The 23,034-nt window shown below is 57.7% G+C and overlaps 1 protein-coding gene across 2 annotated transcripts in view; it reads left to right on the top strand.

The window, feature by feature from the left end:
* Positions 1 to 23,034, top strand: part of CORO2A (coronin 2A) — a 70,967-nt gene that overhangs the window by 8,237 nt on the left and 39,696 nt on the right. The window contains exons 1-2 of one of the 2 annotated variants that reach the window (XM_045296646.1): positions 16,608 to 16,667; positions 22,760 to 22,960. In XM_045296646.1, the coding sequence (XP_045152581.1) occupies positions 22,760 to 22,960 (201 nt within the window). In that variant the 5' untranslated portion in view covers positions 16,608 to 16,667. Of the gene's footprint in view, positions 1 to 16,607; positions 16,668 to 22,759; positions 22,961 to 23,034 lie in introns of those variants that run through there. The other variant, XM_004711078.2, reaches the window with a different exon arrangement.

Raw genomic sequence — 23,034 nt, 5'->3', positions numbered from 1 at the left:
ATGTGTACTAGCTGGGCTGGGGGCTTAGCAAGGAGGCACTCAGCCTGGGAACGCAGGGCAGCCTGGCTGGCACCCCAGGCTGGCCTCACCCAGCAGCTGGAGACCCACTCGACAGCAGGTCCGAGGTGGCTCCCGGAAGGGGTCCCGTTGCAGGAGAGAGGCGCCCTCCAGCGCGCTCTCCTTTACATGGAGCTGGCGTCATCGATGGCTGCCAGCACTGCCAACATTGTGACCAGGCTGCTTCGATGGGTGTGTGGGGTCAGAGCCAGAGAGGAGGGTCCTGCTAGCGCGTGGGCATCCTCTGAGCAGGCCTGGCACAGCTGCAATGGGGCATGGGGCGTAGATCGGGGAAGGGCCTGGGCTGTCAGGCGCAAGTGATATTTAAGGGCTCCGGGGTGAATCCCAGGCCCCGCCGCCCCTTCCCCCCATGAGGCATGCTCTTGGGCCTTACACTCAAAGGCCCTCCAGCTTCCTTGAGAAGACAGTAAAGAAGCCGAGCTCCTGCCCCGTGTGGAAGGCCAGGCACCGCCTGCTGTGCGACCCGGGCGTTTTCATCCTCCGGGAAGAAAGGAGAGACAACGTGCAGACAACCCCAGGTTGCAGCCCAGTTCCAGAGCGTTTAACCTGGAGGTTTCTGCGTGTCTTAGAACCAAGGAAACGTGACGTCCCAGGCTCCACACTGCACCCTTGATGTGCATTCCTTGACTCCTAACTCAAACAAACAAAGAGGCTCACCGCCCGCCCCTGAGTCAGTTCTAACTCATTGTGACCCTAGAGGACAGACCAGAACAGCCCCCGTGGGTTTCGGAGACTGTCGATCTTTAACAGGAGCAGAACGCCTCATCTTTCTCCCATCTCCCACGGCGGACCTTGTGATCAGCAACCCGACATGTAACCCGGGACACCAGCAGGGCTCCTGTGATCCTAACAGGGGTAGAGCTTCCTGCCCTCGCCTTACAGGCAAGGACACGGGGCCCAGAGACGCTAAGTCACCTTCCCAAGGCCACACAGCCAACAAGTGGCAGAGCGAGGATCTGAACCCTGCTCGCGCTCAGATCCCACCGCGGTTTGCCCACAAGGAAAGGCTCCAGAGCCCTTGGGAGAAGGGACTACCCACACTCAGGCGGGCCCCAGTGGACTGGTCAAGAACCGCTTGATGGTGTGTGCTGGCCGACACCTGGAGGATGGTCGAGAAGACCATGACCCACAAAGTCCTTTGAGAGCCACTGGCAGGGGTCCTCTGCCCCATCATCCCGCCAGGGGCAGCCTAGCTTGTGGCCCATCTCCAAGAGAAGCCTCAGAGGACAACCCCACAGTGATCCCTGAGCCTTGCCCAGACCGGCCCGTCCATTGAATCCCTAAGAAGCTATCTCCACTGTGATTCTTTGAATGAGGCTCTGTTCATGTACGGTGACTGTCTGCCTGGGAGGGCCGGTGAGTTAGTTAATTGTGCCAGCCTGGCCAATAATCACATGTGGTGCTGGTTGAAAGGCAGAGGGATAAATGGGTGGTGAGCCTCGGCCTTTCTAGTTCTCGGGTCAATTGTTTTGTGATGGTTGCATCGGGTGCAGCTGCCTTAGCAGTTCCCTGCTTCAGCTTGCAAGATGGATTTCCTACAAGACATCCCCAAGGAGAAGCCGCATGGATCTATCCCGAAGCAGCCCTGGGTGCTGGAGCAGCCATGTGGAGACCCCTGCCAGTGCTGAGATGCTTACATGTTCACGGACTCAGCTTTCCTCCTGCAGTCGGCATCATTGCCTCTGTTTTGTGAGGTGGAGGACTTTGTGGACTGGTGTTCTGGTGTTGGGTTAATGTTGGACTTGTGGGCTTGGGCAGCATTGGGTTGGGATGTTTTCTTGATGCACCTTTTCTTTACATAAAACTCTCTCTTATACGTGAGTCGCCGTGGATTTGTTTCTCCAAAGTACCCAGACTATTACAGCCGGCCTCCATGCTAGGGGACTACATGAAGCAGAGCAGACCCAGACCCTCCCTCATGGGCTCCCAGACCCAGGGAGAGGTGGGCTTAGCGGTGGAGTCCCACCTACCTTGGGGCAGGTCTCTGGAGAAGAGGTGCCTGCAGGGTGACTCCTGCAGAGGGCTGTGCCTGGCTCGGTGGGCAGGGAGCTCACCTGCTGGAGAAATAGCCCGTGCAAAGGTCCTGAGGCAGGAGGACCTGAGCTTTCGAAGAAGTAAAAGCACTATAGACTCTGCAGCCCAGGTCCCTGAGGGGAGAGGCTGGAGGTGGGGTGGGGCTGGTTCTGTCGGGCTGGGAGCCAGGACCAGGGAGCGGCAAGCTCAGATTTGCATTTTGAAAAGACCTGGCCAGATGACCAGGTGGCAGAGGAAGGCAGTAGCTGTGGGAAAAGGGGGTGTGTGTTGAGTGTGTCAGTAGGTGGGCAGAGTAGGGTGGGATGAGTGCAGGTTTGGTTTGGTGAGGGCAAGGGGGCCTTTTGGGAGAGGCTGGGTCTGACTGGTCTGGCAGTGGCCTGCATGAGACTTGGCTTCTAAAGGGAGGGGGTGCTGGTTGTACTTCCTTTGCTCTCCTGCCCTGGTCTGGTTTTCTCCCACCACCCCTGGCCATGCTGAGAAATCAGAATCATCCGGTATTAGAGTCTGGCCCAAAGCAAGCCCCTGCCATCGAGTGCATCCCGCCTCACAGTGGATCCTTTCTAGAGTTTCCAAGACGAAGCTTTAGCCCAGTGGTGTGTGTGTGTAGGGGGTGGGGGGACGTCCGTGGGGGCTGACGAGAGCGTGTCAGCCAGTCGGAGGGGAGAGAGGAGAGTCAGGACGGCGAGTGGGAGAAGGCAGAGAAGTTGCGACTGGAGGGTCTCAGGGAGACAAGAGGCCCCGCCGACGCCCTGGGCAGTGGGGACGAGAAACAGGCGGCCGTGGCCGGGGGACAGCGTGTGCCCAAACAGCAGCCCAGACTGGCCCTTCAGACAAACTAGAGCCAGGTGTGATGACAGAGCCAGGCTCTGCCGCATGGGCAGTGCCACCCCCAGCGTGGGGCTCTGGCTGTGGGCCTCAGGGCGCTTCTTTGGCTGAGCCTGGTTGTATTGGGGGTGGGAGGTGCCGATGACAAGAAGCTGAAGGTAGGGGTCCTGGGGTCCTAAAGCTGGTAGACTATTCTCTCATGATGGCAACGTTCAGAGCGTGGCCAAGAACTCGCTGCTGACTCGTAGTGACCCTACAGGGCCTGGTAGGACTGCCCCTGTGAGCTTCGGAGACTGGAACGCTTTCCTCCAGTACAAAGCCCCGGGAGCCAGCCGCTGGTGGTTTTGAACTGCTGGCCTTGCAATTAGCAGCCTCGTGTGTAACAACTATGCCGCCAGGGCTCCTGTGACCAAGAACAGGGTCAACTAAAGGAGGCCGGTGGAGGTGAGACTGTTCAGAGGGGAAACTGAGGCTCGGAGGCCTTGGGACTTGGAGAGTGGCTGTCATTGTAGGCTCTCTGTGCTGTGGGTCCTAGATCCCAAAGGGCACCTCTTTTCCCGAATCTTCCTTTGGGAAACGAGAGCCTGGTGCCTGCTGAGTCTGCCGCTTGGGTTGAGGGTCTGGCGGCCTGGGAGGGGATCAGGGCCCCCTGGGGTGGGGAGCGTGGATCTGAGCCTCCCCAGGGCTGGCCCCACTGGGTGGAGGGGCCGGGAGGGCCTGGGGATTGGGAAGCACACCGCGCCTCTGTGGGGCATGGGGAGTGCACAGGCTGCTTGGCTGGGGTATAAAGGGCACTCAGTAGTCTAAGGTGCTGGACAGGCACCAAGAGCAGAAGGTGGGAGCGGCCAGCCCTGGCAGAGGAGGATTTCATCACTGACGTTATTTGGAATTGCTGGCACTCCATGACAGGGGGGGAAAAAAACCAGGGCAGGCTTCAGGTAGGTTTTAGCTTCCTGGTTCAGTCCCCTTAGAAGATGCATGGCACTTCTCTGCGCTCAGCCTGGCCACTCACTGCCCTCCTCCCCACACTCGCTCCTCACCACCCAGGCCTGATGTTGGCTTTGAATGCACAGAGAAATGTCTGTGTGATCCTACTGGCTCTAGGGTACTGGGGAGGGTTTTGGACAAAGGGAGACATGCAGCCATCTAATGGTAGCCCAAGTTGGGGCTTGATTTAGGAGAGGCGGGGGCACATCGTTTGATCCAGTGGTCCCCTGGAAGGGATGCCCGAGGAGCTGGCTCCATGGGGAGTCCATCGAGGAAACCCTGTTGGTCAGTGCGGGAATGAGAGGGTCTTAAGCGTAGGAGCAGGATTTCAGAACTGGAGCTGCAGAAAGCCCAGGAGCCCCTCCCAGCTGCCGACGGCTGGGGCAGGCACAGAGGGCCCGCCTGGGAGTCCTCCGGTGTCCAGGGCTGCAGTTGGTGGTCAGCGGTAGAATCTGTGGTCCCTAAGCAGGACCCTAGCAGAGTGTCAGGACAGCAGCAGTAACAGCCCGCAGGGCGGCTGCCCAGCAGTCCCAGAGCTGGGTTTGCTAGTCCCATTTTACAGATGGGAACACCAGGGCTCCCCAGGGAAGCAGAGTGCCTCCCGGGAACACCGGCCCACCCGCCCCTTCTCAGCTGCTGAGTCCAGATTAGTGCATCCTGGCCGGATTTGCAAATTTAAAGCAAAAACTGTGATTATTCCATTTATCCCTTAGTTTGTTTCTTTTGAATAGCTTCGCCGACACATAGTTCACGTTAGCTACATTTCAACCGCTGGATAACATTCATAAGAGGTGTGCAACCATCCCCACTATCAATCCATACAGGGACATTTCTTCTTCCTTGTACACGTGGTTGGACTTTGTAGCATTTGTTCACCCTTCTTAGCCACACCAGGAGAAGGCCCCCTGCCGCCAAGCCGGGCTCAACCCACAGCGGCCCTGTAGGACAGAGCAGAGCTCCGAGGGTTTCCGAGGGTTTCCGAGGCTGCGAATCTCAGAAGCCAACTGCCCCATCTCTGTCCCTGGAGCCACCTTTCTGTCAGCACCCGAGTGCTTCAACCACGACCCTCAGGATCCCTTCCCATCAAGCCAACCCTCCCACGATGTGCCAGGGGCACAGGACTCCTGAGGGGGCCCGTCCCCCTTGCCCTGCTGGTGCATGCACATGGAGAACGGGAGCAGCCGCAGGCTCCCGGCATGGCGGCCACCAGACACAGAGACTACAGGGATGCTCACTCAGCCCAGGCCTCTCTGTCAGGAGCACTGGAGGTGTAGGGGTTACCAGTTGGGCTGCTAAGTGCAAGGTCGGCAGTTCGAAACCACCAGCCGCTCCACGGGAGAAAGAGGGGACTGTCTACTCCCGACAGGAATTACAGTGTCCGGCACTCATACCGTGCCCCGTAGGTCAGGTCACTATGGGTCAGCATCGACTCCATGACAGCAATTTTGGTTTGGGGGTGGGGGGTGTGCTCGTTAGCCTATTGCTTCACCTCCTCTCTTCCCCACCCACTCCCGTCACCCCCGTAACCATCAAAAAGTGGGGTGGTTTTGAAGCCCCCCTCCTACAGGAAGCCCTGCGATAGCCCAAGCTCCAGGACTCCTTGGGGTTCCACCTGCCCCAGACTGCAGGCCAATCACTTGTATCACGTGCTCTCTTCTGACGGCCATCGAGGGGTTCTGGCAGAACTGCCCCTGGGTTTCTGAGACTGTAACTCTTTACAGGAGCAGAAAGCCTCGTCTTTCTCCCAAGGAGGGACCCGTGGTTTTGAACTGCTGACCTTGCAGTTAATCAGCCCCATGGGTAGCCACCAGGGCTCCTTATCACGCGTCTCGGTGGGAACTGTTTGCGTTTCCCTTCTCAGGCAGGTTTCTGCCTTACCCAGGTGCTGGCTTTTGCAGGCTTCCCTGAATAAAATATCATTTTATTGGAAGGAGTACATGATAAAAAAAAATTCAGGAGCCCCTCCTGTACCTCCAGGCTGCTGCCGCCTCAGATGGCAGTGTGATTTCCGAGCAAACTTTTCCAAACTGGGGGTGGGGGGTGGGGGTGGTGATGTCCCCATTTTTTAACCTCTCCCCAGGACAGAGACCCCCTGGCTATGTCTGGTCCCATAGAGCCCAGGAGGGGAGGAGGAGGCGGAGGCTGTCTGCAGCCTGTCTGGGGACTCAGAAAATGTGTGTTGAGCCGACCCTGTAAGGGAGCTGGGGTCTTTCTGCCCCGGGCCTGTCTTCTCTCATGGCCGTTGGAATCTCTGATTCCCGAGTGAACCTGGGCAGGGTGACCAGCCCTGACCTCATCTGCTCAAGGTCTTCCCGGCCATCCGTGGAATTTGTCCCTTTGAAAATGAGTGTCTACTGTTACTGACAACAGATAAGGAGCAAACATACTTGGTGCTGTCTCTGGGCACAGGATAAAAGGAAACTTTGTTCCCCGTCTTGAAGGACAGCCCTGGGCTGAGACTGGAAATCTTGGGCCTGCTTCTGCTCCATGTGGGTGGTCCTGGGGTGCTGCCTCTGTCTCCCCCATAGGGCCTCAGGGCCCCTCGGGGTCTGCCCTGCTCTAATTCAAAGTGAAGCGTTAAGTGCTTCTGGGGACCTGTTCTCCTGGGTGGGTGATCCTCAGCCCTGTCGGGAGCACTGGATTGGGTCCCGACTGCACACTGGGTGAGGGGTGGTGATGGCTTGGAGCAGTATGAGGAGGCGCAGTCATGTAAGAACTACCCAGCATGGTCAGGGCGTGTGGTCAGGGACCCTGGACCCCAGAAGGGGTGTCCCGGGGACGCAGGCAGCGGATGTGGTTTGTGGGCTCCAAGGTCAGAGACACAGTGGGGAGGGAGACTCCATCTCTGTGCCTCGGGAGGGAGGAAGTGTGTAACTGTCTAAGGGGTGAGCTGCCGCGACCTAGCGTGAAACACACTAGTCATATGAAATCGTGTAGAGGGGCGGGCAGATAGCCAGCTAGATGCCCACGCGGGTCCCTCTCCCCGAACAACGCTGGGCTATCTTCTTCATCTCTTGCTAAGTCCGGATAAAGCTGGGTGAAAACTCACTGCGACGGGTCCATTCTGAGAGAGGGCATCATAGGCCTGGCTGAGGAGCGGTCCTGGGCTATGGCCTGTGTGGGGGTCCCGTTAAGGGAGTTGGGATGGATGTCAGTCAGCACAGGCCCCCAGCCCCTAACCTTTAGGTGCTACCTCTGAGGAGCCGCAAAGGATCCCGCACCCTGTGTGCTTGGGGGGAGGGGGAATCTGCAACCCCGCCCACAGCCCTCATTCCTTGTTGCTAAGTATTTATTTAGACCCATTCAGACAGGCTGAGAACTGGCCCTTGACTGAGTGCGAACTTGAAGCTACTTTCACTTACTTTGCAGTGAATTGTCTAACGACATGGGCACACCTCGGTTGATTGCGCTTTGAGAGTGATTGCCTGCTTTCCACCGATTGAAGGTTTGTGACAGCCTGCAAGGAGCTAGACCGGCGGTTCTCAACCTGTAGGTCACAACCCCTAGGGGGGGGTCAAACAACCCTTTCACAGGGGTCGTCCGATTCATAACAGTAGCAAAATGACAGTGATGAAGAAGCAACGAAAATAATTTTATGGTTGGAGGGTCCCCACCACATGAGGAACTGTGTGAAAGGATCTCTCGGCATGAGGAAGATTGAGAACCACTGAGCTAGACTGTCCACTCCATTTTCCCACTCACTTCCTGTCTCTGCCACGATTTGGAAATTCTCCCAACATTTCAGAGGTTCTCTGAACACCTGACTGCCTTTGTCCACTTCTTAGGCTGCTGTGTGGTGTTGACGTAGCTTTTTTTATGCAGTGGGAACTCCTAGGCTCTGTCGCTGGCTCTATGGTGATACTTGCCTTACAGCGGTGGTCTGGACCCCAGCCCGCAACGTGTCTGAGGTGTGCCGGCCCTTACTCTGTGCTTCCCGCGGGCTGGGCTGAGCTCGTTGTTGATGTGGTCAGGTGCCCGGAGCCCGTCCAGAGTCACGGTGCCCCTGCGTGCGACAGAGGAAACACTGTTGTCAGTGTGTTCTTGTTCCCGGCCTTGCACATTGCCACGCTTGATGATAGGAAGTCCTTTCTTAGTTCTGCCCCCCACCGCTGTGTGTCGGGGTGCAGGCCACCCTCGATTTGATGGTAGCACATCACAGTATGAGCGAAACCCCTTGGGCTCCACTCTCCCTTCGGAGTCCTTGCAGCCTCAGGGGGGCCGTGACCAGACAGAGCTGCTCTCCCCACTTGTGGATCGGGGCCCAGGCGCCGGGAAGGTGGGGCAAGGTCACACAGTGAGAGGGGGCAGACTGCAGCCGATCCTCGGTCTCTGGACCAAGAGGGGAGCTCAGACCCAAACCTAATTGGGAGACAGTCCTGGAGCCCTTCGGGGGCCTTGCTCTCCCAAGGGGGCCAGAGCCACTCCCTGAGGAGCCATCCCACCAGAGGGTGGCCAGTGAGAAGAGACGCCTCTCTGTCTAGGCTGAGGGCCACGGGCGGCCCTGCTCCCAAGAAGCCAGCCCGGGCCCTTGGCATCATCCTCCCCACACAGGCCAGGTCTGCTGGAAGCTAGGCAGAGAAGGCCCTGACTGGCTCGGAGTGGCTGCACAGTCCATCCCAGGGCACCAGCCCGGCCTCCCTCAGAGTCCATGCGGTCAGCTCAGGGCCGTTCCAAGCCTGTGGGTCTGGAAGGGCTGGGAGGGAGCCGGAGCTGATGAAGGCGTGTGGGAAACTCTCCCACCAGACCTCGGGGCTGCTGTTTCTTCTTCATGGTTCTCGTAGTCCGCTTCTTCTGTTCTGCCCTGGGTTCGCTCCCGTGCCTGCATGAAGATTGCATGCTCAGTGTGGAAATCGTTTCCTCGGGGCAAAGGACCCTATTCCTCCAGGGCCGTCGGAGACTAACCGAAGTCGCTAACGCATGGCTGCTCGCAGGCCTGCCCCTGAGGAGTAGAGCGCCCCCGCAAAGTGGGCCTTGTCAGGGACCCCAGTTTGCGGGTGAGGAGACTGACGGGGAAGTTTAGCATCTTCCCCCAGCCCAAGCCAGGCAGTGGACCAAGACTGCCTGCCCCTTGTCTGTGCCCATCTGTTGAGGGCGGGCTATTTTCCCAGGCTGAGCAGCCACTCAGCTCTGTGCTGGCCCTGAGACCGGGTGTCCGGGTCTCTCTGCACAGGGAGAGCTGCTGGCAGGGAAACACCGCCAGGTTCTCGAGTGCTGGCATTGGAGCCCAGATGGACGGAGCAAGACGGTGCAAGAGGAAGGGAGCCAGGTTCCTAACCTCCATCGTCCCCCATGAAGAAGCAGCCCAGTGCTCTCGGAGCAACTGGAATCAGGAGGATGGCCCCTGCTCTGTCGCTGGGAGAATGATTCCACGCCTCGGTCGCCCCACCCCACCCCCGCACCACTTACTGCCCCCTGGGCGTCGGGGTACTGCCAGTGCGTGGGGCAGTGGGTGGGAGGCACTTTGTAAAGCAAAGCCCAGCCTGCATCTGCATCCCACCCACCCACCACCCCTGGAGCTGGTTAGAAATGCAGATTCTCAGGCTGCACCCCAGACCTTGAAATCACAAGCCGTGGGGATGGAGCCCACCAATCCGGGTTTTAGGACACCTTCTAAAAGGCCAGCAGTTTGAAACCAGCAGATGGGGCTTTCTTTCAAGTCCTGTCAAGGGTTACAGTCTCGAGGGAGGGAAGAAAAGAGGAGCTGATACCAAGGGCTCAAGTAGAAAGAAAATGTTTTGAAAATGATGATGGCAACAGGTACACATGTGTTTGAGATATGGATTGTGATAAAAGCTGTCAGAGCCCCCAATAAAATGATTTATGTATAAAAAACAGAGTTACAGTCTCAGAAACTCAGAAACCGGAACTGTTCTTCCCTGTGCTCAATGAGTTTGGCTTTGGACTTAGTCTGGGTGGTTCCAGGTGTGTTGTGGGTTACAAATGCCTTGGGCTGCTAACCACAAAGTCAGCAGTTTGAAACCACCAGGCTGATCCACGGGAGAAAGATGAGGCTTTCCACTGTCTTAAAGGCTGACAGTCTCAGAAACCCACAGGGGCAGTTCCTGCTCTGCCCCCAAGCCTCCCTGTGAGTCAGAGTGGGCTCCTGAGCAGTGAGTTTGGTTTCTGAGTGGTTTTGTTTTTTGGGGTTTTTTTTGGGGGGGGGGGGAGTCTGGTTGCCCTGAGGTGGCCAGCCAATGTGCAAACACATGTAAATTCGCTACGGTGTCTGATGGCAGACCCGTCTTGGTGTGCGCCCACAGACTGGGTCACCCAGTGTCTTTCCCGCTCCCCTGCCACCCTCATGAGCCCAGCTGCGGTGCTCGGAATCTGAGCAGGGAATCCGTTGGGGCTGTTGACCATTTCTCCTCAGGGCTCCTGCCCTCCACGGCCTGCAGGCCCAGCGCAGGGAGGCTGGGGGCTGGGAGAAGGCACCCTCTCCTGCCAGCTGCCGCCGCCAACCTACCTGGGGAATTGATTAAGGCCAAGCAGAGGCACTGGTCCTCCTGTAGGTAAACAAGTGAGGGGGTGGCAGGAACAGTTGCTACTCCTGGTGCCAGAAAAACAGTGGGGCTGCCGGGAGCCCCCATCTGCAGGTCCCCTGTTCTATCCGGAGATGCTTCGCTCAGTGAATGGGTTGGGCGCTGGAGGGCAGCGACTGTTTTCTAATGAAAACAGAATACATTCAGCTGCTGAGATGTAGCCCTAGGAATGTGCCCACAGGCCCAGGGTCCTGATTCAGGGTCCCCGCACCCCCCGACCCACCCCTACATGCCCACAGGGCACATGTCCTGGCTCAATATCTCCCTAAGAGCTCACCAGGGCTTTCTCCGCCCTTGACTTTCAGTCACCACGCTCCTGGTGCTCCGCCCTGTTCTGGAACCGGGACCATCCCTAATGCATCACACCCGCTTCCTCCCAGCCCTCGGAGGCTGGGAATCCACCCCCTCTTCCCTGCTTCCTCCAGCTCCTCGCCCCAGGACCCTGGCAACCTCCCCACTGGCATGGGCAGAGCAGAGCAGAGCCAAGACGCTTCTGTCTTCTGAGGGCGAAGTCCCAAAGTCTCCCCAGGCCAGATGTTCTAACGCCCTCGATGGAGAGAGATCAGCTCAGTCCACCTTGGGCTGTGCCCCGCCCCTGGCTGCAACCTTGACCTGTCTCCATTGTCTCAGTAACAGCTCCCCACCTGCCACATAACCCTCCTCTGCCCACGTCGCCAGCCCAGCTCCTCGATGACTCGTTGTGCCATGGATCCCGGCTCAGAGAAGGTGTGGGCTCCGTTGGGTTGTCAGTGGCAGAAACAGATCGCCAGGCCTTTCCTCTGAGGCGTCTCTGTTGGGCTCAAATCACCGGCCTTCCAAGTCGGCAGCCAAGCATGTCAATCTTCTGCACCACCGTGCATTTGCCCAAATTCCAGCCCCGCTGGGTCCTTGTTTGGATTTGCCTCTGCCCATGCCATGCCCATGCTCTACTCCGCCTCTGTGCACCACACAGCCTGGTCCTCCAGCACTGTGCAGCACCAGCCCCTGCCATGCCCTCCCTTAGCGTCTGTGCTGTGAGGTGGTTACCCTCTCCTCTCAGCCATCTCCCGGAGGGCCTCGGTGGCCCCCAGGTGGACTCTAGGCTCCTCCTACCTGTTCACCCTGAACTGAGCTCTCTGAGGGCAGAGACACTCCCCCACCCCACCACCACCACCCGTCAGGGTCATCCTGGCCTTTTGACAGCGCAGAGTGGGCCCCAGGGTACAGGCTGGACTGATGCTGGGCCCCACGGGTGGTTTGTGGTCTATGTCAATGACCCACTGCCAATGGGCTACAGGCATCTGTTCCCAGGGCTGCTCCCCACCTGCTGTGTGACCCTGAGCAAGCCACTCTCCCCCTCTGGGCCTCAGTTCCCCTCTCCATTCCAGGAGCTCTGTGCTAGGGAGCGAGCGAATGGCGAGCAGGAAACGGAGCTGCCAGATTTTCGTTCTCACAGAGGTGTCTTTGGAAAGTCCCAGTGACCCTTGGCTCCTGAAACTCCCCGATAAAGAGATTGTCTGTCGGCAGTAAATCTGCCTGGAGCTTGAGTCTGCCTGGGGCTTGGCCTGAGGCCTATCCGGAAGCAGTTGTGTTCTCTGTATCCAGAGGGTCAAGGCAGAAAGGGACCAGCTCCCCAAAGACTGGGACAGCTGATAGGCAGGCACAGCCCTCGGGGCAATGTCCACACAGGTGGGCAGGGCCATGGGTGGGCAGGGCAGGGTGGTAGCATTGTGTGAATGAAAAATTAGGAAACCAGCAAGGGTGAGATTTCCCCAAGAGCACACAGCAAGTCTGTCAGGTTTGACGTTAGTCTGCCCGGCACACCTGCCGCCAACTTGCCAGCCAGCTCCTTGGCTTCTGGTGCCCAGAGGAAGGGTTTGGAAGAGGCTAGTGACCTGCGTGGAGGGTCAGCCCTGAACCAGGTGCTCTCCCCTGGGTACCGGCGTGCGTGTGGACAAAGCAGAAGGTGAGGGCCATTGGGACTGGCATTGTGGATGCGGGGGTAGATTGGTGGATAGGGGATGGAGTGGGGAAACACAGGGTGGGGTAGAAGAGGGAGGGGAGGGGAGGGGAGGATAAGCCGGGTTCCGTCGTCCCAGACATGTGCTCACCATTTCACACGCTCGATCTCACTCCATCCCACTCACGAGCCCACGACCAACTTAGACGTCAGGAAACCCTTTGACGGACGCAGGAAGCCTGGTGGGGCCAAGGGTCAGCCCAGGGCTGCCAGCTGAAAGGTTGGCGACGTGAACCGGCCTCCCCGCCCTGCAGCAGAAAGGCCTGGCAGTGGGCTCCCATCAAGCTGACAGCATAGAAAACCCCATGGCTGCGTGACAGTCCTCCCGGTCATGTGGGGGCACCATACGTTGTAATCGACTCGATGGCCCCTGAGGAGTCCTGGTTGCCAGTGGTTACGCGTTGGGCTCCTCGCTGCAAGGCCAGCAGTTAGAAACCACCAGCCGCTCCTCCGGAAAAAGATGAGGCTTCCTACACGCCCGTCCACAGGGACCACTGGGAACTCCCTGGGCAGTTCCACTCTGACGTACACACGGGGCTGGGATGAGGCAGTATTGGCTTGATGGCAGTGAGTCTGGTCTTTGGCTTGGACAGTGACAGGCGAGCAGCCCCGCCCACCAGTGTGGCTGGGAGGGCAGTTCTCTGGCTGGCGGTGAAGAGGAAGAGATGGGCACATGTGGGGAGGGGAGCGGAGACGGGAGGGGCTTTCTCTAGTGGACGGAGGGCAGCCTTCAGGGAAAGGTCCGCTTCACCCTGGACCCCGGCAGTTGGAGGAAAGAGGCTGCTGGGCTGCCCTGGGGGGGAGGGGAGGAGGCCTGGGGAAGGTGGGGAAGAGAGATGGGTGGAGGAGGAACCCAGGGGAGACCTATTACGAAAGGCAAGCCCTGCTTGGGGGAGGCAGGAAGCGGCTGGACATGTGGGAGGACGGGGCCCTGGGCAGTGTCAGATGTCAGGAGGAGGGCCGCCCCCGGGCCTAATCGCATCAGGAAGAGAGAGGCTCTCTGGGGTGCTGACTGCGGCTGGCCTGCCGGGAGGCATCTGCCTCAGCAGAAGGATGGAGAGATGGAGGAGGGGAGACCGGGCCCGCCAGGGAACCTGGGTCAGAGCTAGCTTTGTCTGCTGGCGTCCACGGGTAACATGGACAATAGATGTGGTTTGGGTGTCCCAGCCTGGCAGAGGGTCCCCAGGGTTCCTGCTGGGGCTGTGCTGATGGAGAAACCCCAAGGGCGTCCCCTGCCTGTCTCCCCTCTCCCCAGCTACCCTTCAAGCACCCCAGGCCCCTCAGCCCCCGAGTCTGAGCTGGGCCTTTGCCTCCACCATGCAGAAATGCCTGCTCTCTGTCTAGGCAGAACCGGCTCTCGGTGGCCCCACAGCGTTTCCATGTCTGTAAATCTCCGTGGGAGCAGACAGCCTCCTCCTCCTCCTCCCTCACAGTGGCTGGTGGGCTTGAACTGTTGAGTGTTCCGTTAAGTGAAGATTGCTTTCTCCACCTTCAAACCCTTCAAGACCAGCTCTTCACATGCGTGTCTGTCCCCGGGGTCAATGTGGGTGACACCTAGGTGTCCCTGCAGCACTTAGTAGGGCAAACTGCTCGTTCTGGTTTGAGATTTTACCAGGTTACCCCAGATGTACCTGTCATGTACGAACCCGGACCTCAGTGTCCTGAACACGCTGCCAACGCGCTAACTGCAGGCCCCGGTTGAGCATTAGGCATGCCCCAAGCCTCTCCCCTCGCTGTGTGGACTGTCGCGTGGTCGGTGGGCAGGGCGGCGGTGCGAAGGCTCCGCTTCTCATTCCAGCCTGGCCGCTTACTAGCTGAGCAAGTTACTTAGCCTCTCAGAGCCTCTGTTTTCTCATCTGTCAAACGGGGCGATGGTAGCACTTGGAGGATTGTTGTGAGAATTGAGTTCGTACATGGAGCATAGTTAATTTGCAGTTAAACCCTAAGCAGCAGCAGCATGAGTCGAGAACACATCGAAGTTTGTCACGGCTTTTATTGTACTTGTGTCTACAATCGGTGCCAGGAGCAGTCAGGAACAGACGGCATGTTACACTGCTATCTGCTGCTGAACCTCCACCACCCCTAACACCCCCCAAAACCAAAAAACTTTAAAGTGTTAAAAAGTAAATAAAGGTGTCACTTTGGGATCCAAGATGTGCCTGATCCAAGCCACGATCTTTCCGGCTGCGTCTCCACACTTGGAAGCTGAAGAGTTAATGAGGAGGACGAATCGATGTGTGTGAGTTACGGTGTTCACAAAGAATACTGAGGAAACCACAGGCGGCCAGAAGAAGGATCAACCTGTCTTGGAAGTCGGAGAGTCGGAATGCTCCTTAAAAGACAAGGATGGGAGAGTTCTCACGTACTTGGACCAGCCAGTTCCTGAGGAAACACATGACGCTTGGTAAAGCAGAGGGTCCAGAGCAAACGAGGAAGACCGTCGTTGCGGTGGCTGATGCCGTGGCTGACGCCGTGGCTGACGCAGTGTGCTAGCACCGGACAGCTTGGGAGGAAGACGCAGGAATGGCTGGTGCTTGTCGCTACGCATCAGAACCAGCGGTGTCACCTGGCAGTCGCAACAAGACGCAATACAAGTGTCAGCTACGATTTGTTCTTTGCTCTGCCGCCTGAATGGATGAAGGGTGAAGAAATAGTGACATGGCCCCGGATTACATTACCCGGTAGGGAACCCCTAGCCACATGTGGCTTTAACCTTGAGTCAGTGAAAATGAAATCAGACTTTGAAATTCAGCTCCTCGGACGCAGCTGCCTCATTTCCAGCGCCGATAGGAGAAAGACGTGGTAGCTTGCTTATGTGAATCATTGAGTGGATTTCCCGCTCCTGGGGATCCTACAGGATAGGGCCCAGCTGCCCCCGATGGCCTCCCAAGACTGTTAATTTTTATGGGAGAGAAAGCCTCATCTTCCTCCCGTAGAGCGGCTGATGGTTTCAAACTGCTGACCTGGGGGTTCCAGCCCAGTGGGTCACCCACTCCACCGCCAGGTTCCGTACTGTGCCACTCCAACCAAACCAAACTCCCTGCCCCCACCCGCGGGCACCGGGTAGAGCTGCCCCTGTGCGTTTCAGACACCCTGACTCTAGCTATGCCACTCAAGCTCTTAAAAAGATAAACACTCTTACTAAGGATATTTTAATAACTGTATCACCTTCTCGCCTAAACACAATGTTTGACAATTATTTTATATCCTCAGCTCTCCATCAACACTCACCGTTCTGTTTGCTTCGTAAAAGCAGGCGGTTTGTTTGACTCTGGGTCCAAACCAGGCCCACATGTACACTGGTTGTTCTGTCTCTTATCTCGGGGGACAGCTTCGACCGAGAGCAGGGGTCCACACGCTCTGAGATGGAGGAGCCAGTCCCGACCCTCACAACAATTTAAAAATGATTCGAGAGCCAGAAGAAATGTTTTTACATCGTGATCTGAAGAATATCCTTTAGATTTTTTTTTTCCAGTTTTATCTCAGCGCCACGTGTATGTACCGATAGAACCGCATATGGCTCTAGAGCCAGTTTGCCGGCCCCTGGTCTCGATGGAGGAGCCCTGGTGGTTACACGCTGGGCTGCGAGCCGTGGGGCCGACCGTTGGAAACCACCTGGCGGCTCTGCAGGAGGAAGACTGGGCTTCCCACTCCGTAGAAAGGGACTCCGGTGACCGTCTTGGGAGCCCCGTGGGGCACTGTGAGTCAGCCTTGACTGGACGGCAGTGAGTTTGGTTAGGGTAGTGTGCCAACCACGTGGCATGGTGTCATGGCCCATCCTCATCGCCCGTGTGAGGGTAGGTAGATCTAGATGCTCGATCCCGTTGGGTCATTTTTAAAAACAAGTTCCCAAGTGCTGCCTTCTTCCTAGTGCCTTGCATGAATCCGTTGGTTTTGGTCTGGCAGTCGAGGGTCTCAACCGCTTGCACCGTCGGGAACTCGGCCCTGTCATAGCGGGCACGCCTACGATCCGGTTGCCTCTTTGACTCACCCTCAGGTTGGCCGGCGGGTGAGAGCACTACCAGCCTGGCCGCTGCGTTCCAACCGAGAACACAGAACACACCACGTTGCCTCAGGTGGACTCTGCCTCTGGCCACCCTGCGTGTGACGGAGGAGTGGTTTTCGGGGCTGTGATTCTTTACAGGACCAGACTGCCCAGCATTTCTCCCACAACCCAAGAAGTGGATCTCAACCGCCAACCTCAGGTTCGTAGGGAGGCGCAGACCCCTTGTGCCACCTGGGCATCTGACCCTGGGGTCTCATAAAAGCAGGTTGCTGAGCCCACCCACCGACGGAGCAGATTCAGGAAGTCTGGGGTCGAGAGACGTGGCAGTCTGCTTTCAGGACACCTGCAGCCTTGGAAACCCTGTGGGCAGTTCTGCTCTGTCCCGGAGGATCGGCTCTACTGCAGCAGGCTTGGTAGCGTCGGGCGTTCCCATTTCTAACAAGTTCCTGGGTGGTGCTGATGTCTGCTCAGGGACCGCCCTTGGAGAACCACTGTATTACACCCATGATAATAAAGGGAACCTCTCCGTCTTGCACCTAATGCATGTTGAATCTCCTGGGGAGCTTAAAGGCATCGGTGCCCAGGTCCCACGCCCAGTGGTTCTGACTTCAGTGATTCTAATGTGCAATCAAAGTTCCAGACCGCTGCCCTAATGGCTTTGCCAGCCCGCCGGGCCACTGGGATCTGGGCTCATGCCTCTTTCTTACCTGTTGTACCGTCTCAGCTTTTCCTGGGAGGTAAACATGGGGGAGGTGGGAGCGGAATTATTCATCTCTGAGTCCCTGCCACAGGCCCTGCCCAGAATAAGCACAGAACAAATAACTGGGTGAAGGTCAGGGAGTGCATGAAAGCTCAGCCACCCCGCTTTATACACCATCCTGGGCTTTCCACCTTGACATCTGTGCGCTGGTTCAGGATGTTGGCCCTGTAAGAAGTCGCTTCTAGAGCCTGCTTCCCCAGGCAGGTAGAGTCAGGGAGACTGGGGACTTAGAATGGAATTGCTGCATGTACGTCAAGCGTAGAGTACGTGTTTGCTGGGGACCTCCGTGGTAGGGTGGCTTTCCTGGGTTTAGTGCTGAAAGCCCGACATCCTGGGTATCACCACAAACGGGGCATTTGGGCCCCCTCAAAATGCATTGCCCTGGAGTAGATGCTGACTTGTAGCGCCCCTGCAGGACAGGGTAGACCTGCTCCTGTGAGTTTCTGAGGCTGGAATGTTCTACAGGAGTAGAAAGCCCAGTCTCGCTCCCCAGGAGCTGAGGCTGGTGGTTTCAAACTCATGACCTTGTGGTTAGCAGCCCAACTGGGCCACGGGTTCCTTGGTCCCCTAGTTCTGTGAGGGGGGAAAGAAATGACTTGTGGGGTGGGACCCTGAGGCCCAGACGGGCACCTCTTTGGACCCTGCCGCTGCCTGGTGGAATGGAAACATGTGCTGTGTCAGAGTGACTCAGGGCCTGGCCTCCCATTCACAGGGGTCCAGGCCATTGTCTCTGCCCTTAAATGCCTTTGAAAGTTGTAGTGAAAGCATTGATGTGCTGCCCCTATGGTGCTGGGGAAGGCTACTGGACACGCCCTAGACTGTCGAAAGAATGAGTCCTCCGGGCTCCGTAGGTCTGCAACCGGAATGTTCCTTAGAAGTGAGAGTGGTGATGCTCACCAGCTCGCCGTGGACGGCAGGAGAGATGCTCCACAGCGACCAGAGGACAACGGAGGAGACCCTCCCTCGTGAGGTGACTGACACACAGCAAGGCTGTGGAAGCTGCGGACCCCCTGTCGTGCTGAGCACACAGCCGCAGGCAGGCTTCTTCCTGTTTACTGAAGATTGCCCGGAGTCCAGTCTGAAAAGCAGTGACCAGGCTCCGAAGAGTGGATTCCAACGCAGTCTGAACCGTGCTCCCAGTAGGATTTCCAGCGACTGGGTTGCTGTTAGCAGGAAGTCTTCCTCTGAACGCCTCTGAATGGGCTCCACCGGCCAGCCTTTGACTCCAAGCGGGCCCTGCATTCCTGAGTGCAGGGTTGCACTCTGCTAACCCCCTGGGGGGGGATCAGAGACCACCGATAAGGATTCAGGATGAATTAGAAGGAACTTCCTGGTCAAGTTTGGGTCCAAGGCCAAACCATCAAATTCACTGCCATGGAGTTGATTCCAAGCCTGCAGGACAGCTGAAACTGCCTTTGTGGATTTCTGAGACTGTCACTCTCTATGGCAGTAGAGAGCCTTATCTTCCTCCCACGACCTTGCGGGTTCGCAGCCCAGAGTATAATCACTGCGCCACCAGGGCTCCCAGGGTTCAAGGCCATGGCGATGGGATAATCCAAGGAGGGGCCCCCCCACAATGAGCTGTTTATTCTGTCAGTTCTGCATGCTCGCTTCGGCAGCACGTATACTAACATTGGACCGATATGCTGTCAATTCTTCGTCTTCCTGTATCACCTTCAAACAGAGTACTTTCAGCAGTAGCCTTGCCTTCTTGAACACCTGGGAAATGTGTGGTTGTCACCTCCGTCTGTTTACCTGTGGTCATGACAGGAAGGGGTTTGCCTGGGGTGACTCTCTCACCAGCATTTACCGTGTCCATGTGAGCATGTTTTAAGACAGAGAAGAAACAAAACAAAACCGCAAATGCTAGTGTGTGGAACCACGCACAGACACAGACAGGGACGAGGGCAGGCCGCCGAGCCAGCCCCACCGCCCACCCCTCCCATCGGCCCCAAGACCAAGGCATATACTTTCATTCAGTCCCTGGGGCCACGCTCCAGTGCCACACCCAGCTGGGGTTCGGCTCCAGCTCCCCTGCAGCTAACCCTTGTCCCCCGGGGGGATTCAGGGCTGGGCAGGGGCAGGAGCTTTGTGGGCACAGAGCCGCCCAGCCCCGCTCTCCCCTGGCTCTCACTCTTGCCCACACTCACGCTTCTCCCCTTTCCCTGTCTGTCTGAGGACAGGACTCACTGCGGGCTCCCCCTCCACTGCTCTCTGAACCGCAGACACTTCCTCAGGTCCCTTCCGTGAACCTCCACCTTTGTTTCCCCTCCTTGGGGATGGGGTCCCAGCCTGCACAGCGGCAGACTGGGAAGGGCAGGGCGGGGCAGCCCTCGGTACCACTGTAGGGCATGAAGGAATCAATGCAGTGAGGCACTGAGCCCAGAGATGACTAAATCCTTTCACAGCCTAATCCTGTGGCCTCGGGCCTGAGAAGCAAGCATGGCACGGAAGCAGGGAAAGCAGTGCCACCCACTGCCACCTGCCCTGTGCCTAGCCTGGTGTGCCACACCTGAGAAGCCCTGCTGTAACTTTGATGTGGTCCCAGCCTGATGGGACGGGGCAGGATGGGACGGGACAAGGGGCATGGACGAGCCTGGCCCCGGCCCGCTGTCCTGGCCCAGCCCCTGGGCGAGGGCCCCACAGCACCAAGGGCCGCCATCCACATTTCCAGGCAAGTGCTTGCTTGTGGGGCAGAGGAAATCTGCTCCCAGGTCGCTGAATCATGAAACTCACACAAACACAATGCACCTGCATGCAGACGCAACACAGAGGAGTCACGTGCTGCACACACACATACACAGGTACCGGTGCATATGCAGCCACCATGCACACGGCAGCTGTGTGCAGCGCACAAGCTCTACCTGAGTGTATGTGTGCACACACACTCACACTGTGCACAACGGGAGAGGAGGCCTTGCCAGGTGCCGCCCCACCACCCACCACCCACACTCCCCACTGCAGCAATTCCTTTCCTAGTCTGGGAGAACCTTGACCCATGGAGATAAAGCTCTGGGTTGGGCAGGGAGAGGAGGGGTGTGGGGAGGGACGGGAGGAAGGCCGTGATGTTCCTGCTACTCTATCCCAAGGCCAACAGCTCCCTTTGAGAGGCGTTAGCTTCCCAGGGGCCTCATGTTCTGTAAAGCGGGGGTGAAAATGATTGTGACACTTCCTGACACCTCCCCTGCAGGGCCCAGTGGGGGCGGAAAGAGCTGGCATGTCTGCAGTCCTGTCCCTGTAGGGAGCTGGGCTCAGCTCCCAGCTCCACCACTGCCTGACCAGCTCTGGATGTGCCTCCACGCTGCACGTGATGTCATGGTTGGGAGCAGTGGCCAGGGAGCACATCCCTGAGAAGTTGGCACCTGGAAAGTCCTTGGGACCCCTCTGGCACCTAGCACTTTCCCACAAACCGGGAGGGACTGTGAGCTAGGCAGGAGCTGTGGCAGGCCTGGCCGGAGCCGACCCTCAGAGGTGCGGCAGAGCCCCCGGGCCCCACAGGTGCACAGACAGGTTGTGGAAAGAGCTGGGAGTATTTGTGATGTGATCATGCACGCGCTGAGGGCACTCAGACATGAAGCCTAGCTGGCCCCCTCCCTCGTTAGTATCTCACGATGTCTTCCTTCCCTCCATGCCCCAAACCCTGCTCCCTCTCACCTGTTCTCACCTGGCCACTGCCAGCCAGTAGCCAGAGGAATCTACCTTCCAGTGCAATATGGCCCTGGTTTCAACCTTCAGTAGTTCCCCACTGCCCTCGGTGTCCAAGTGGAGCCCTGGTGGTGTAGTGGCTACCCGTTGGGCTGCGACCTGAATGGTCAGCAGTTCAAAACCACCAGCAGCTCAGCGGGAGAAAGATCGGGCTCTCTACTCCCATAAGAGTTACAGTCTTCACCCCCCACTATCATGACCCCAGTCCTGCCTATCACTGCAGGCTAGGCTGGAGCATGTACACAGGTACAGATAAGAGCTCAGAACACACAGAATCCAGCTCAGATAAACCCCTTAGGAACAAAAATAGGAGTAGCGATTCCAGGAGGGTAGGGGGAAGTGGGTAGAGAAGGGTAGGAAGAAACCGAGGGGGAAAGGAGACAGCAGTTGGTGTAAGATATGAAAACAATAATAATTTACAATTTATCAAGGGGTCACGGGGGTGGGAGAGGAGTGGGAGGGTAAAAAAGAGAAGCTGATACCAAGGACTCAAATAGAATGTAAATGTTTAGAAAATAATGATGGAAACCTATGTACAACTATACTTGATACAATGGATGCATGGATTGTTATGAGCCCCCAATCAAATGATCTTTTAAAAAAAAAGAGTTACAGTCTTGGAAACCCACAGGGGTCTCGATGAGTCAGCCTTGACCAGGTGGCAGTGATTTGTTTTTTAAGGTGGCCTGGGTCTTAGCTTCTCCTCCCCTCTGTCCCCTCCAGGTCCCCTGGGCTCCGGCCACACAAGCACTGGCAGCCGCTTGTTAATGGTCATGGTGTTGGAGCCTGCAGGAACCTGATGGGGCAGCATAGTTGTCAGGATGGGGGCTGTGCTGTGTGACAAATCACCCACTCTCAGTAGTCCACCCTGTTTGTCTCTGTCCCAGCTAGACTTGGTGTCCACTCCCCCTGGGGCCCAGGGAGATGGAGACTCCACTGTTTGAAACATGTGGCTGTCTCTCTCTTCAACCAAGGGCGCGAATGCCCGAGGGTTGTAGGCAGGCCTTAATGCTTTAGCTCAGAAGTCACTGTTGTGACAAGTTTCCACCCTTGACCTGGGCCCTTCAATGTGCAGCTCCAGTGCCTCTTCCTTTGAGAAATCCCTCCCACCTCAGTACAACACCCCTCTATACAAGTTTCCATTACCGCCCACAGTGCACTGGGCCCCAGAGACCCAGACTCCCTAGTGACCTCTCCCACACGACTCTGCCTCTGTAGGACTGGGGGGAGCCCATCAGGGCTGGCCGGGGCCTACTCCTACGGCCGTGCTCAGAGCACGTTGACCGGTCATCCACAGCGCCAGAAGCCAAGAGCCGCCGGTGGTCAAGTTGTCAGCCAGACGCCGTGAGACAGACACGCATCTTTCAGTGTCTGTGAGGCAGACCCTTGGCGTCTATCGATAAAGAAACGGAGGCTGCTCGTGTTAAGTCCCTGACCCACACGGCTGGGCAGAGGCAGGGCTGGCATCCAGCCCAGGCTGGCTGGCTCCAGAGAGCACCCTGTAATGTCTGTGCTGCTGGGAGGGGTCTCTGGGCCTTCCGGCAAGAGCCGGTAGGGACAGGGTGTGTGATGAGTTCTCTTGGTGTCTACGTGCACACTTGAAGGGAGAAAAGGCCTTGGACAGCAGCAAACAGATGACCAGTGATGACACCCCACCCCACCCTGTCTCACTTGGGCTGTAGAAACAGGTTCGGGTACCGGCCATTTGAGCAGGCGCCTTCCAGGGCCCCATCCCTGTCCCCTGCCTGGGTTGACCTTGTGTGTACCCGCACAGTGGGGTCCCAAGCACTGAGCCTCACGGCCCAGCCCTCTCTCGCCTCTCACAGATGTCATGGCACCCCCAGTACCGGAGCTCCAAGTTCCGCCACGTCTTTGGCAAGGCAGCCAGCAAGGAGAACTGCTTCGACGCTGTGCCCATCACCCGCAGCGTCCACGACAACCACTTCTGCGCCGTGAACCCCCACTTCATCGCCGTGGTGACTGAGTGCGCCGGAGGAGGGGCCTTCCTCGTCATCCCCCTGCACCAGGTACGTTGCCGAGGAGCCCCCACAGGCACAGGGAAGCTGGATGGAGCCTGGGATGTTAGCGCTATACGCGGGGG

Source organism: Echinops telfairi, unplaced genomic scaffold (genome assembly GCF_000313985.2).
Source record: "Echinops telfairi isolate 266 unplaced genomic scaffold, ASM31398v2 ScPeMD7_7410;HRSCAF=8448, whole genome shotgun sequence".
NCBI lineage: Eukaryota > Metazoa > Chordata > Mammalia > Afrosoricida > Tenrecidae > Echinops > Echinops telfairi.
This window is presented reverse-complemented; position numbering and strand designations above follow the sequence as displayed.